Genomic DNA, 13,329 nt, shown 5'->3' with positions numbered 1-13,329 from the left:
TCGCTGCGTACTTAGCTCCACCAGACATGATGGTTTGGTTTGTGAAGATTTTACTTACTTATTCGTCAGAGAGAGAGAGAGCACGCGCACAGGGGGAGCAGCAGGCAGAGGGAGCAGCAGGCCCCCCGCTGAGCACGGAGGCCGATGCAGGACTCGATCCCAGGTCCCCGAGATTATGACCTGGGGCAGAGGCACACGCTTCACCGACAGAGCCCCCAGGCGCCCCGGACATGATAGTTTTCAAAAAGAAATTAGTGAAGCAGAGCCAGAGGCTTTAGACTCGGCGCCGCTGGCGTCGACGACTGTGGCTGCAGCACTCAGGGAGCCCCCGCCGTGTGCCAGGCTGTGCCGAGAGCTCCGTGAGCCTGCTGCCCTCACACAAAGCCCCTCGAGGCCTAGGTTGTGTCATGACCCCACTTCCCAGGTGCGGAGCCCCGGGCTGGGGCCGTGGTGCCGTGCGGGTTTGCCTGCCACCCGGCCCGCACAGGGCTTGGGGCTTCTACGTACAGGGGACCGCAGGTTGGGTCTCCCCAGTCTCAGAGAAAGTACAGCGCATCAGGGGACAGATCCCTTGACCAGAGTGTCTTCCTTGTAACTGTCGTGCTTTGCTCCCTGGACTGTGTGCACCCCGACCCCAAACCCGCCGGGCCGTGCGCTGCCAGGGCCATGCCTCGGCAGGGTTGGGGGCTCAGTGTTGGGAGCTGGGCAGCAGCCAGGGGAGCCTCTCTGCTGGGCGGACAGGTGTGGCCATTTAGTGACACTCCTGGGTTCAAGCGCCCGCTCTGGCACGATGGCTTTGTGACCCGGGTGTGGTCTGGGTGCCCTGCTCTCTCTCCTGTTCCGTGAGGATGACGGTGGGATCCTGCTCCCTGACCCAGCCACGGACTGGGCCCGTGTGAGCGCCGTCTGCAGAGATCGGGGGCCCACACCGGAGCCAGGCCCGGCACGGCCTGAGTCTGCCGCCTTCTTGCCTTTGCGGTTTTCGTGGGAGCAACTTTCCCAAAGACAGAAGGGGCTGCTGCTGACCCCCAGGCAGGACAGCGGCGCCTGTTGCTTGTGGTCCCTCGAGCTCACGCGCTGCTTCTTGGAGGCCTTATTCAGAGGCTTTGGGAGGATATTATACACAGAGCGCCGGGTGGGCACAGACAGCGCCAGCTCGCACCGTGCCCGGGGCCCTCCTGCTGCTCCTCGTGGTTGGTGCCCACTGGGCTGACCTCCGGCTCTCCTGGACGCTCCCGTTCTAGTCGACGCTGCAGCAGCCTGTGGGGGCTCCTCTGCTGGGCCCCAGTGGCGCGCAGGGTGTGCTTCCCCTGGGAGCGCCGAGGGAGGGCGGGCCCGGCTGGGGCTTGCCGTGTGGCCCGGACCGAGGCGCGGCGTGGGCTTGTGCTCGGAACTGTGTCTCCACTGACCGCACTGTCAGCACAGCCCCGAATGTCGAATGTCGCTCTCCCGATCCTGTCCTTTTTTGTTGTTGTTGTTTTGTTTTTGATTTTGCTTTTTACAAATCACTGCTTTAACCTGAATTTGAAATCTATCCCTGTTATTGTAATCTGTCCCTGCGAAGTTTGATGTTTTCATTATCTAACCAGTTAAGATAGCTTTTTGTCGTCTGATGATTGTGATGGGAATTCAGGAGAGGGTGCAGGGCTAGTCCGGCTGTTCCTTACGGTTGTGTCTTACCTGAGCTCAGCTCCGCTGGGCGCTGATGCACACAGGGGTCCCTTAGCCTCTGTGGCTGCAGAGGTCCTGTTACAAGGCACCCCCTGCTGTCCCAGTCTCACACAGGGGTTTGCCACGTGTGTCTCATGAAACCCAGCCCCGCCTTAGCCAGTCGCAAAGCCCAGATCTGTGTGAGCCCTGCCAGGACCCCGGGTGGGGCGAGAGCGCCGGCCAGACCGGGGCCCTGCCTTCCTGCCTGAGGCTGCAGGTGCAGCTCAGAAAGACACACGGGGAGTCTGAAGGGGTTCACCTTGTCGTGACAGCAGCCTAGTGTCCCCGCCGGGCGGAACAGAGTGTCTCTAAGGTGTACATACGTTCAGGTTACAACCTAGTCCCCGAAAGACATGGGCCAGGCCCATGGTGGGGGGGTAGGGTGGGTGCCTGTTCACCTTGAACTTGACCTTAGGGATTCTGCGGTTTGCATCATTACTAGAAATGATGGATTATGGTACAGGCTATTTCCTTTACCCCCCACAACGAGAAGCTCCGGGCAGTGCTGCGTGGCAGCGTTCTGGGTTTGACTGGCACTGGGGTAGACAGTGTTGCTCCTCAGCGCTCCATCAGGGAGAGCGCCCGCCGGCTGGCCACAGTTTGTACGGACCTGGTTTGGGGCGTGGCTCTGGTCTCGCCATCCCCGTTGGTGGCCGTCCTTGTGGCAGCGCAGGGTTCCAGGGAGGGAGAGCCGCGAGCTGCAGGGAGGCTCAGGGAGAGGAGTGCCCGGGACCCGTGCTGCGCCCTGCACTCACAGGCAGGTTGGGGGCGTGTCCTGGGGCTGCTCGTAAGCAGGACCACTCCACAGCACAGCCCTGGGCTACCACGAGGCTTTTGGGCGCCCCTAGCTTTGCACGTAAGGTTATGGCTGCGTGTGCAGCCTGCACGATTGCTCTGCGGCGGGCTCTCACTGGTCTCCGCTGTCTCCCCCGCAGTTGCCGGCTTCCCGGGAAGAGGTACGAGATGACAAGGCAACGATAAAATGTGAAACATCCCCCCCTTCCTCACCGAGATCCCTCCGCTTAGACAGGCTGCACAAAGGAGCACTGCACACGGCCAGCCACGAGGACATCAGGGACATTAGAAAGTAAGACGCGCGCGGGTGCTGCTCTCCCCGCGGGAAGCACTCTCGGGCGATAGTCTGCAGTTTTAAGAAATCTTTGATCTTTTCCTGGGGGAGAAAAAAAGGTCAGAACAATGATTTTAAAGAAATATCAGTGAATCGAGTGGAGTTTGCATAAACAATGTCCTTGGGACCCCTGTGGGAGCTCGGAGAGCCATGTGGAAATCGGGCTGGGGACACGTGGCTGTTTGTGCCTAAGTCTGTTTGGAAAGAAAGGGGCTAAACTCTGAGGATGATTTCATTTCTTCAGAGTCCGCACACCGGCCCTGGAGAACCTTCTGTTTCTGGTGGGGCTTGTGCCAGCCCACGGCACGGTCCTGACGGGTCCTTTTGTCGGCCGCGCTCTGGGCCCTTCTGGGCCGTCGAGAGCCCCGCACTGTCCTCGCCCCTGGGCCGCTCGGGGAGCGCCGTGCGCACCTCTGTGCAGTGCCCCCCACCGGCCTGCTCCCCCGCTTTGCTCACACCAGGAAGGGCCTGCTCGGGGAGGTGCTCGGGGCTCCCGCGGGGCGGCGGGGCCGGCATCTGCAGGAAGCGCCTTCTCGAGCTCTCGGGCCCCCGTGGCTTGGTGCCATCGTCTCCCAGGGAAGGAGAGAGTGTCAGCCTCCCGAGGAGCGTTCGCGGGAGCTCGTGCTTCTCACGCTTGTGAACTCGGCGCCGCAGGTGCTGGCCGTGAAGCTTGAAGGAGTGTTGGAAACGCGGGGTGTTCTAGGTCGTGTGTGTGGAATGGTGTGCTGTGCTGAGCGCTTGTCACAGACCCTTCCCCGTCCCCAGCTCCACAGGCTCACAGGACGGGCCCGTGAGCAACCCCAGCAGCAGTAGCAGCAGCCAGGACTCGCTGCACAAGGCCCCCAGGAAGAAGGGCATCAAGTCCTCCATCGGCCGCCTGTTCGGCAAGAAGGAGAAGGGCCGTCCCGGCCACGCTGGCAAGGAGCCCACGGGACCAGGTGGGTGGCCGGGCGCTCCTTACGGCACCTGTCGCGGGAGCCGGTGGCTCGTGGCGCGCGCTCGTGGGTTTGGGCCCCGACGGCTCTGGCGTCCGCGTGCCGGCCGGCCGGTTGGAGGTGCCCTCGGAGCCGCTCGCGCTCTGCCTGCCGCCGCGCTCCCCCCGTCGGCAAGGGCCCGCACGTGGCCACGTCGGTTCCTCTCGGTGTTTCAGCCCCTCTGCTTCCCCACAGCTGCTGCTTCGGAGATGGAAAACTCTTCTCAGGACGCCCTGGGACTCAGCAAACTGGGAGGACAGGCTGAAAAAAATCGTAAACTTCAAAAAAAGTAAGTAGTTTTTAGTCTGTCGTCTCTCTTTTTTAAAGGTCTTATTTATTTATTTGACAGACAGATACAGTGAGCGAGGGAACACAAGCAGGGGGAGTGGGAGAGGGGGAAGCAGGCTTCCTGCTGAGCAGGGAGCCCGATGTGGGGCTCGATCCCAGGACCCCGGGATCATGACCTGAGCCGAAGGCAGACGTTTGATGACTGAGCGCCCCAGGCACCCCCAGTCCGTCATCTCACTGAGCCACTCACACTTGCACCCGATTTTTAAGCACTGGTTGTTTATTAGATGTACCGGCCAGCTGTGCGTCTTATGTCCAAGAGGGTGCCCCGAAGGCCTCTCTCAAACGGTCCTTCCTGGAGGTAGTAGAGATCAGACGAAGTTGGGAAAGGACCCGCGTGGACTCCCAGGCCACCTCGAAAACCCTCTGGCTGGGGTGTGTTGTGCTACGCACTCAGGGCTCGGCCTCACAGCCCTTGACTGTGAATCGCGGCTCTGGCTCACGTCGGTTGGGGGCTCTGGGAGAGCCGTGGGGCGGCTGTCCTGTGCCTCCGCGTCGTCCTCTTCCATGCGAGTGAGGGGAGCGCTCACCTCCCGTGCTCCCAGGGCCTGCCGTCTGCGTGACTCTCCGTGGGGCGCTCCCAACCAAGACACACGTGACCGTGCGAACGGCTCCGGCCCCCGGCGCTCAGAATTCGCTGTCCGCATGGGTCATCTGTCAGGAGGCCCTGGCTGTGCCGTCCTCCTTTCTTCCCCAGGAGAGTCTGAATTTTTATTTTAAATAGACTCTCGGTTTTGTAGTCTATTGTCACATGTCAGTTCTAAATTGTCTTGATTCTGGGAACAGGTGATAAGAGTGGGGACAGTGTCCTGCCGGGCAGCTGCGGCATCGTGATACCACAGAAGGGGGCGTGGAGGCACGGCGGGGGCACACCGCTCTGGGACTTTCCCATCCAGAGCAGGTTGTGTCCGGCTCACCATGTCCCAGACCAGAGCTAAGTGGATGAACCACAGGGTGGGAGCATGTCGCCCCTGAAAACCGAAACCGGCGCTCTTCACGGGCAGAGGGAGAGTGTAGTGTAGCCCGGAGGAGAGGACGGGAGCCCAGGGAGGAAGACAGAGCCAACGGTGAGAGGCAGGACTCGGCGGGCTCTGCGGTGAGCCTGACAGCAGGAGAGGCTCTGGCTGCCCTCGGGTGCCCTGAGAGCCAGCGCTGGTCTGGAGCCTGCGGCCGCACGGTCCCACCAGAGCCCACGGGACCCTCTCCACCGCAGCTGGCTCCCCTTCAGTCCTGGACCTGCCAGGCGGCTTCTCGTTGGTGAAATGCGCCTCATTTTAGATTTCTTTTTAGAAATCACAATAACGATCTTGACTGACACACCGTGGATTGTATTTCAGGTGAAATGCTGTATTTCTGTTATTGCTTATTGTACCATAGGAGTACTCAGTCTTGGTTCTCTGGGAATGGAAATCTGTAGAAACCGCTTAACAGTGGTCTGATCTGAATGTTGCTATGTTTGAACTGTATAAAAATGTTATAAAGTAACTTGGGTAGTTGCCACTTGGCGCTGTGAAATTTAATATTGAAACAAGGCCTTTTGCTCCTGGAACCATGCTAGGAAAATTCTGTCCTTAGAGTTTGCTGATGTGTTTTATTTCATGTCCTTACACTTTCTGTAATGAAAACAGTAAGATTTGTGGCAGTGCCCTCTGGCTGTCCCGCTCTACTGCTCCCAGAAATGTGTGTTTCACATAGATCAGAAGGAGCCTGAGCTGGCCAGTTCCTCTGTTTCCTGCATTTATTTGTCACTCTCAGGAGGTGTGCTCAAGTACGTGGCCAAGTACATGGCACGCACTGTGTGTGTGCGTGTGCGTGCAGGCTTCTCTGGAGTCGAGATGTTGAGGTTGATGGATTTGGTTCTGTTCTGTGCTGTCATAGCTGCAGCTGAGCACCGAAGAGTGGGTCACTGTCCGTCCTCTGTTGTCACGCATGCAAGTTCTAGAATGTATGGTAGACGCTTGAACAACACGGTTTTGAATCGTGCAGGTCCACTCATATGCAGACTTTTTAAAAAAATACAGTGTAGCACTGTACGTGAATTTTCTTTTCTTTTTTTTTTTTTGAAGATATTATTTATTTGACAGAGAGACAGCGTGAGAGGGAACACAGGCAGGGGGAGTGGGAGAGGGAGAAGCAGGCTTCCTGCCGAGCAGGGAGCCCTATGGGGGGCTCCATCCCAGGACCCCGGGATCATGACCCAAGTCAAAGGCGGAGGCCTAATGACTGAGCCACCCAGGCGCCCCTTTAGATATATTTTCTTCATTGATTCTTAACCCTTTCTTTAGCTTAGTTTATTAGAGAGTGCCACCCACAGTACACCTGACACATAAAATATGTGTTAGCTGTCTGTGTCTTGGTAAGGCTTCTGGGCAGCTGTAGGCTGGGAGTAGTTTTAAGGGAGAAATTATCCGCGGATTTTCGAGCGTGGTGCTCTGCGGGCTGGCGGAGCCGTGGCAGGAGGGCAGGGCCCTGTGGGCCTGTATCCAAGGTGCCAGAGTGGCGAGGGTGCCAGGCTCTGAAAGACGAGGCGCGACGCCTGTTGTCATGTGGTGTCTGCTGAGCAAAGGCTCACGCGCATCTTGGTAGGAAAGGTGACTTTACTGTCGTGTTTATGTCTAAAAACGCGTGTCCTCTGCCCCAGGTTACATGACTTCTCTCATGCTTGCGCCTGCTCCCCGTGGAAGTGAGCAGATCTCGAAATGTCTTTCTCCTGCGACTTTCATTTTAAGGTTGGGCTGTGTTCTGCCTCAGTTTACTGTGAGAGCAGGCATTTGGAAAATCCGTTTGGGTCTAGGTTTGGTCCCTCAGGGAAATGCGGTCACAACTAAGTCCCCCCGCACCACGCGGCCTGATGGATCGGTGGTGGGCACGGGGCACCTCCCGTCTTCCTCCGTGGAGGGGGCAGGGCCCCCTTCCCCCCCGGCTGGGCTCCCAGGCTGTACACGGAGGAGGACCCAGCGGCAGCGGGGAAGGCGGCGTCGGAGAGCTTAGGAAGGAACCGACAGCAGAAGCCAGACGAGCCTTCTCCCTGCTCCGGGAGACTGGCTGGTAAGCCTGTGTCTTCAGCAGAGTCTGGTGCAGAGAAGCGCCGGTCACTCCGGAGTCCCGCCGCCTCCAGTGTTGTGTTCGAGGCTCCGGAACTCAGGGCAGAAGAGTTTCATGTTCTGGGAAATTGACCTGTATAAGAGTCCCTCGTTTCCTTCCAGTAGACTCTTACCGATCATGCTTATCCTTGTAGTTGCAGTAACGGAGGAGAACACCAGCTGGTTCTGCTGCTTAGTAGAGCGGCCGTCTGGGTGAATGGGCAAGTCCGTAGGGTCCACACAGCCACTGAATTTACAGCGGCCACAAAGGACGGAGATGGGTGGTGTGCACGGTGTGCGGTAGGCCATTATTGGTGGCCCGTGAAAGAAGCGCAGCTCCTAGGGCTGGCAGGGCAGGGGCGTGCCTGCTCACCGAGGTGTGTGGCTGGGCGGTAGTGGAGCTGGCCTGGGCGTCCTGGGCGTGCCCTTCCCGGCGGCACGGTGTCTGGGGGCTCCGTGTCTTCCTCGCGCAGGTGGGAGGCCTGCTTCACGTGGTGGTGGAGCAGTCACCCCTGCGAGAAGGAAGGGACGCAAGTGTTCCGCCTGGGTCCAGCTGGAGTTTAGTCTTCTGGGCTGTGCAGTGATGGAGAGGCCTGGCCCAGCCACCCGGCAGGAGCCCCACCTTCCTGCTGGCCTCTGCGTCCCTTTGCCGCAGGGTCCTGTCTGCCCTGCCTCGTCGCAGTCTCAGCAAGACCATGGAGCTGAGCTCGAAGCACGTCCCGTACGAGAAAGGGCTTTGCCTGCACAAATGGCTGCTGCCAGGACGAAGGTGCCGGCAAAGTCAGAGTCATGTGTGCCAACCTCCAGGCCATGGGATTCACGGACCATTTTTAACCCTGTAGTCAGTGGAGCACGTAACTCTTGATCTCTGGGTGGTGAGTTCGAGTGAGCCCCACGCTGGGCACAGAGCTTACTTTAAAGAAAGAAAAAAAGATCCGTTGCGTTCTCCGGTGTGATCATTCCTGCGGAATTACAGTACCTGTTACTTCACGGAGACCCGCGGTTGACTGAGGGAACACGTACTTGAGATTTTATGTGAGACTTTTTGAGCTTTAATTTTACATGGATCTCACAGTCTCAGGAAAAGTTTAACACTACTAAATATATCAAAGAACCCGTCTGTATCTTTAGAAATAAATGATTCACTGATGTTGACTGCAGAAATTATTAAAGAAAAGTAACACTGAAAGCGACCTAGGGATTGAAAATGCCTCCGGCTGAGCAGGCACATGGGCTAAACTGCCCCAGTCCAGCCCCACCTCCTTTGCAAGCCTTTTCATTTTTAGGAAGAATCTGTCTTGGGGCGCCTGGGTGGCTCAGTGGGTTAAGCCTCTGCCTTCGGCTCAGGTCATGATCTCAGCTGGGATCGAGCCCCGCATCGGGCTCTCTGCTCAGCAGGGAGCCTGCTTCCTCCCCCCTCTCTCTCTGTGCCTGCCTCTCTGCCTACTTGTGACCTCTGTCTGTCAAATAAATGAATAAAATCTTAAAAAAAAAAAAAAAAAGAATCTTTCAGAAAGCCTTGAAAGTACACAACACAAAAAAAGTGAGATAAGATTTGTAAAGATTGCTGTGTTGCGTCTTACATAACTATGTTATCAGTAGATAGCCCTTTGTAAAGATGCTAGGAGGGCAAGTCCTGGTTGGGGGTTGTAGAACCCGGCCTACAGGTTGTCTCTGGTGCTGCAGAGACGCGGCGGGACATGGGTCCTGATGCTCTCCCCGTGTGTGCCGGTACACGTGCTCGGAATTTCAGCTTTCTGGGTATGAAGCCTGCGGGCCAAATCCCAGGGTGACCCGGCGCCTTAACCTACAAGCACCCGGTGAGCCTAAACAGCAGGGTAGACCGGAAGCTGCCAGCACCTGCCGGTGACTTACCAGCCACATCCCACCATTCTGCGCCAGACGCTGTGATGGTGTCCCTACCTAGCCCTTGGGCTCTCCCAGGGGATCCTGGGCTCCGACCCGGCTGTAGCTTCCTCTCCTGCCCAGTTTTCCTCGTTATTCAGGTACTCCCTTGACTGTCCTCCCGTGGACCCGAGGACCGCAGGCGTTGCTAGCGCTGGCGGGAAGTCTTCCGTTCCGCTGGGAGGTGGCCCGGGGATACTTTCAGACGCGTCGGCGCAGCCGGTGTGTGTGCGCTGAGTCTTTCATGCCGGATGTGTTGTCATTCGCAGGCACGAATTGCTCGAGGAAGCCCGGAGACAGGGTTTGCCTTTCGCACAGTGGGATGGACCGACCGTCGTGGTTTGGCTGGAGGTACGGCTTCCCTTTAATCCGGGGTGGAGCCCTTTCCCTGCGTGACGGTGCGCCCTGCCTGACCCTGCGGCCCGAACACGTCTCGCCTCCAGCTGTGGGTCGGGATGCCCGCCTGGTACGTGGCCGCCTGCCGAGCCAACGTCAAGAGCGGGGCCATCATGTCCGCGCTGTCGGACACGGAGATCCAGCGTGAGATCGGCATCAGCAACCCGCTGCACCGGCTCAAGCTGCGGCTGGCCATCCAGGAGATCATGTCCCTGACCAGTCCGTCAGCCCCTCCCACCTCGAGAACGGTACGTGTTTGTAGACGGGGCGGCCCCGCTGTTTCTGTGGCGTCTCCGGCTCCGACAGACGGACCCCATGTTCTGACTTAAAGGCTTAGCATTCCCCAAACACGGCGATTTCTAATGGGTGACGGGTGGGTGGCTTACGGGTCCTTCACTGAACGTTCTCACAGCGCTTGGCTGCCATGCTTTCCCATGCAGAAATAGGAGTTTTTGAAAGCGTAGGAGAGTAACTATCTCTAATTTAATATAAGTTGACCAAAAGTGAAGGGGAGAGAGCTTCGATTCCCCACGTGCCCTGCGACCCCTGTTTTACCGGCCCGCTCAGGGAGCCGTAGGCACGGGGACCCTGGGCTCGCGGCAGCCCGTGAGTGTGCAGGTGCACGCCGAGCCTTGTCTGTGCTCACACGCTTCTGCTCCCTGTGGGAAGCCGGCGAGGGTCCTACCGGAGGGTCCTCCTCGGGGCGTGCGCAGCACTCCTCTAACGAAGACCCGGACGGCTGCTGGGGCACAGAGCAGCCACCCCGTCTGTGAAGTGCGGGTTCTCCACGTCCGCTCGGCTCTTGGTCTGCTCTGCGGGGAAACCCGACGGGAGACGGAAGAGCCTCGCGGACGGACCCCTCCGCGCAGCAGTTTAGTGCCCGATTCGGGGCTGGCGCTCCCCTCGCACCGGAAGGGGCTGCAGCTGGCACGTTTTCTCTTGTCTCTTAGGGGTCGAGTCAGAGCGAACTGTCAGTCTGTGCCCCTCCCTGAGGCCCCGAGAGCTTCGTGCCAGGGATGCTCTGTCACAGCATCTGACCGGGTCCCCATGGCCGCTTGTTTCCAGTTCGAGTGCCCTTTCCAGAAGTGAAGGTGTCGGGAGGTTTTCCCGGAGTGTTTGTGAACCGCCCGGTGAAGGCCGCTGCTCACAAACAGAGGCGGTGCGCGGGCATGACGAGTCCCCTCGGGCAGGGGACCGCACCGTGAGACGGGGTACGGCCCGCTCCGGAGGGGCCTGGCGGCCGGCTCGGCGCCTTTACGGGCCTCAGGTCCGCTGTGGCGCTTCAGTGGGGCCGGTATTTTGGCTCCCGGAAGTCCTGGGCCGTGCCGTTTAACGCTGTCAGCCCTGGGCCCTGCCTCTCGGGTTCCCCAGACGCGGTGGTCCTAGTCACTGCAGAGCACGTGCCGGGGACCATTGTCCCACAGTCCAAAGCTAGAACCTGGAGACCGGGCTCTCAGTTGTGCTTTGGGCAAGAGGGCGGATGTATCGAGTGAGACTTAGTTGAGAATGCACAATTTTCAGAAGTGCGGAATGTACCGTTGTCATAGTTGACGTGCCTCGGGCGGGAGGCATGGCAGACGAAGCTCTGGGAACCGTAGGCTGTTCTTGGGTCGCTGACAACGCAGCGTTCGTACAGCGCGGTTAGTCTTCACGGACGGGGCGAGCTTATTGTAACGCTCCGTCATGGTCCATGCGGGCATCTAAGAGGAGAAGGTGACAGGAGGGGCCTTGGTCTCCACCTGCTCCTCTTACCTGCCCAAGGCTTACGTGTCTGCCACCTTTCCTCTTTGTCACTGCTTCCCTTGCCCTGGATGTGGTTGGTCCCTGGGGTCACCCTAGACCACAGGAAATGTCTGGTTAACGCACGAAGAGATGGAAACGCTCGCGGCCGCGCCACAAACGGTCAGTCACAGCCCCGAGCCTCCCCCCTCCCCGAACCTCCCCCCCCACCCCCACCGCCCCGTGCTCCCCGCCCAAGAACGGCGCGGTTCTTGGCTTTTCCTTGGGAAACAAAACTGTCATTTCACATTAAATCGTTCCGATAAGTTTTTCCACTAGGTATCAGTTAAATGTGTGAAATGGAATTCTATTTTAGACTTTTTTCAGGAACTTAAAATTAGTAGACTTGCTCTCTTTAGATGTAATTCCTGTCTCCTTTAAGGAGAGACCTCAGTTTGGCGCTCAGTCTTCATGTTCTGGCCCTAGTTTTCTCCTCATATGGAGGCGCTCGCCTTGGGAAATGGGCTCTTTGCATGAGAATTGGAATTGTTGGTTTTGCATGAGTTTTGCATGATGCTTTGATTTTTTTTTCACTTTTTCTCTCACGTCACTCCGCACCTTCCCTACAGCGTCGATGTGCCTGCATCACTAAGCTCACCAATACTAATAGTTCTGTTCTTTTGCATTCCTAACCTCGTAACACCAGGAGGATGAGGAGGGAAGCTGGGCTCAGGTTGGAGACTCTCTATAATATCCTCTTCACTATATGTACCGCAGCAAAAGAGCTGGAGTGTGAAAGCTTGTAATTGACTTTTCTTGACATTTTTAACACTTAATTTGTGCGGAATATTGTTGATGACTTAGAAGCGTTAGTCAGAGCGAAGCATAGGTTTAAAGAGTACGTCTCATGGACAAATTTGAAACTTTCCCATGTGGCACCGTGATGGTTCACTCTGTAACCTAGATGACTTCATTTAGCACGCGGCTCGCGGACGGGGTGCCACGGCTTCGGCAGCCCCTGGGATGCGTGCCCAGCATGAGACTTGGCACGGGGACCGTCCCCGCCTGTCTGTGTCTCAGGGCGCTGCTCTGGGCTGTCCTGCTGCTGTGCTGGTCGAGAGGCTGTCTCACTCGTGGGATTCTCAGAAATCAAGCCTCTCCCTGCAAAACGTGCATTCGGATTTTCAGCTTTCTGGTTCTTCGGCTCACGTAAAACTCTGTCGCGACTGTTCGGCGCCCTGATCTGAGACAGCTTGAGTAAAAGCAGTGGTTCCCTGCCTGGGATTCTAGCACTGTTGCTGCCCGACTTGCTGTCCCGTCGTAGCGCCACATCGGAGGCTGCGAGGGCGCGGCGGGGCGGTTCCTCCCAGGGCTCTTACTAACGGCGTCATGTTCAAGGATCTCAAAAGGATACTGGTATATCTGAAAAAAATCAAACTAATCCTAAATCTGAATTTTCCTTTTTTCCAGTTGGTGGTTGAAACACCTGTTTTCCTCTAGCTGTACTCCTAAAATCAAGCCAATATTACTTTTTTAAAAGCAAAAGAGGAGAGTGGCTGTCGTATTCTGTGCACTCCCTCTCCCGCCGTTTGAGTTGGGCGTTTTGTGCCGCTACCCCAATGAGTATCCTCATTAATCATTTAGCCCGCTCAGACGTCCCTTCACGGGGCCAGCAGTGACCATGAGTCGATTAAAAAGGCTGCATTTCGTAATTGCTTAAAGGTCAGTGTTTTTTGTTAGAAGGACTTTGACAGCACCTCGGTATGCGATTCTCTGTGCTGGGGCGTGACTTGTGAGTTAAACCAGCTGAACATTTGCTCTTTGCAGTGGAAACATAAGCAAGGATGGGCCATGCCAGTGACGCCAGAATTAGCCAGCGTCAGTCTTCAGCGTAAACAAGGACGGTTTCCGCTCCATCCCTCCTCTAGATGGGAGGAGAACGAAGAGGCGTCCTGGGTGCCCCTGACACCTGCTGCCAAGGGCAGAAGTCGTACAGTGCGCCTTCCGCATGCTGTTACATAGTCACCAGCTCCAAAGCCCAGGGGCAGTTTGAGATGCCCTTTGG

At 57.5% G+C, this 13,329-nt stretch overlaps 1 protein-coding gene across 3 annotated transcripts in view; it reads left to right on the top strand.

Annotated features, from left to right (window-relative positions):
• The window catches only part of PPFIA1 (PTPRF interacting protein alpha 1), an 84,277-nt gene that overhangs the window by 58,690 nt on the left and 12,258 nt on the right, over nt 1-13,329 (top strand). For 2 of the 3 annotated variants that reach the window (XM_080814958.1, XM_080814960.1), the window contains 6 exons: nt 2,646-2,797; nt 3,605-3,777; nt 4,009-4,102; nt 9,419-9,500; nt 9,593-9,793; nt 11,385-11,447. In XM_080814958.1, the coding sequence (XP_080671084.1) occupies nt 2,646-2,797; nt 3,605-3,777; nt 4,009-4,102; nt 9,419-9,500; nt 9,593-9,793; nt 11,385-11,447 (765 nt within the window). The remainder of the gene's footprint in view (nt 1-2,645; nt 2,798-3,604; nt 3,778-4,008; nt 4,103-9,418; nt 9,501-9,592; nt 9,794-11,384; nt 11,448-13,329) is intronic. The other variant, XM_080814959.1, reaches the window with a different exon arrangement.

The sequence above is a fragment of the Martes martes genome (genome assembly GCF_963455335.1).
Source record: "Martes martes genome assembly, chromosome: 10".
In the NCBI taxonomy this organism is placed as follows: domain Eukaryota; kingdom Metazoa; phylum Chordata; class Mammalia; order Carnivora; family Mustelidae; genus Martes; species Martes martes.
The sequence above is the reverse complement of the archived record's forward strand: the minus strand, read 5'-3'. Positions and strand labels throughout refer to the sequence as shown.